The 1,156-nt window shown below is 54.8% G+C and overlaps 1 protein-coding gene across 1 annotated transcript in view; it reads left to right on the top strand.

The window, feature by feature from the left end:
- Window positions 1–5: 5 nt before the first annotated feature.
- Window positions 6–1,156, top strand: part of LOC131728515 (eukaryotic translation initiation factor 3 subunit L-like) — a gene marked incomplete at its 5' end in the record, with an annotated part of 5,773 nt that continues 4,622 nt past the window's right edge. Inside the window, 1 exon segment of the mRNA XM_059019498.1 lies at window positions 6–126. Within this exon segment, the coding sequence (XP_058875481.1) occupies window positions 6–126 (121 nt within the window).

The raw sequence follows: 1,156 nt of genomic DNA, 5'->3' as shown, positions 1-1,156 counted from the left end.
AGGAGGAGATCGAGTTCCTGCGGAACAACCCCAAGATCTGGAACGTGCACAGCGTGCTCAACGTGCTGCACTCGCTGGTGGACAAGAGCAACATCAACAAGCAGCTGGAGGTGTACACCAGCGGAGGTGAGAGAGAGAGAGAGGAGGGGGAGAGAGGAGATGAGGGGGAGAAAGGAGAGGAGGGGGAGAGAGAGGGGAGAGGAGATGAGGGGGAGAGAGAGAGAGAGAGCTGTGAAGAGAGAGATTACTGTAATCAGAAACAGAGACACACACACACAGACAGACAGACAGACAGACAGACAACAGTAACATCCACCAATGCTGGGTTCTCTGTGTGCGTCTCCCCTGTGTTATTAACCCCTCGTTCCTCTCTCTCTCTCTCTGCAGGAGATCCTGAGAGTGTCTCAGGGGAGTACGGACGGCACTCTCTGTATAAGATGCTGGGGTCTCTGTGTGCGTCTCCCCTGTGTTATTAACCCCTCGTTCCCCTCTCTCTCTCTCTGCAGGAGATCCTGAGAGTGTCTCAGGGGAGTACGGACGGCACTCTCTGTATAAGATGCTGGGGTCTCTGTGTGTGTCTCCCCTGTGTTATTAACCCCTCGTTCCTCTCTCTCTCTCTCTGCAGGAGATCCTGAGAGTGTCTCGGGGGGAGTACGGACGGCACTCTCTGTATAAGATGCTGGGGTCTCTGTGTGCGTCTCCCCTGTGTTATTAACCCCTCGTTCCTCTCTCTCTCTCTCTGCAGGAGATCCTGAGAGTGTCTCAGGGGAGTACGGACGGCACTCTCTGTATAAGATGCTGGGGTCTCTGTGTGCGTCTCCCCTGTGTTATTAACCCCTCGTTCCCCTCTCTCTCTCTCTGCAGGAGATCCTGAGAGTGTCTCAGGGGAGTACGGACGGCACTCTCTGTATAAGATGCTGGGGTCTCTGTGTGCGTCTCCCCTGTGTTATTAACCCCTCGTTCCCCTCTCTCTCTCTGCAGGAGATCCTGAGAGTGTCTCAGGGGAGTACGGACGGCACTCTCTGTATAAGATGCTGGGGTCTCTGTGTGCGTCTCCCCTGTGTTATTAACCCCTCGTTCCCCTCTCTCTCTCTCTCTGCAGGAGATCCTGAGTGTCTCAGGGGAGTACGGACGGCACTCTCTGTATAAGATGCTG

This window comes from Acipenser ruthenus, unplaced genomic scaffold (genome assembly GCF_902713425.1).
Source record: "Acipenser ruthenus unplaced genomic scaffold, fAciRut3.2 maternal haplotype, whole genome shotgun sequence".
Classification (NCBI taxonomy): Eukaryota; Metazoa; Chordata; class Actinopteri; order Acipenseriformes; family Acipenseridae; genus Acipenser; species Acipenser ruthenus.
Note: the sequence above shows the minus strand (reverse complement) of the source record. Positions and strands in the feature narration are given on the sequence as shown.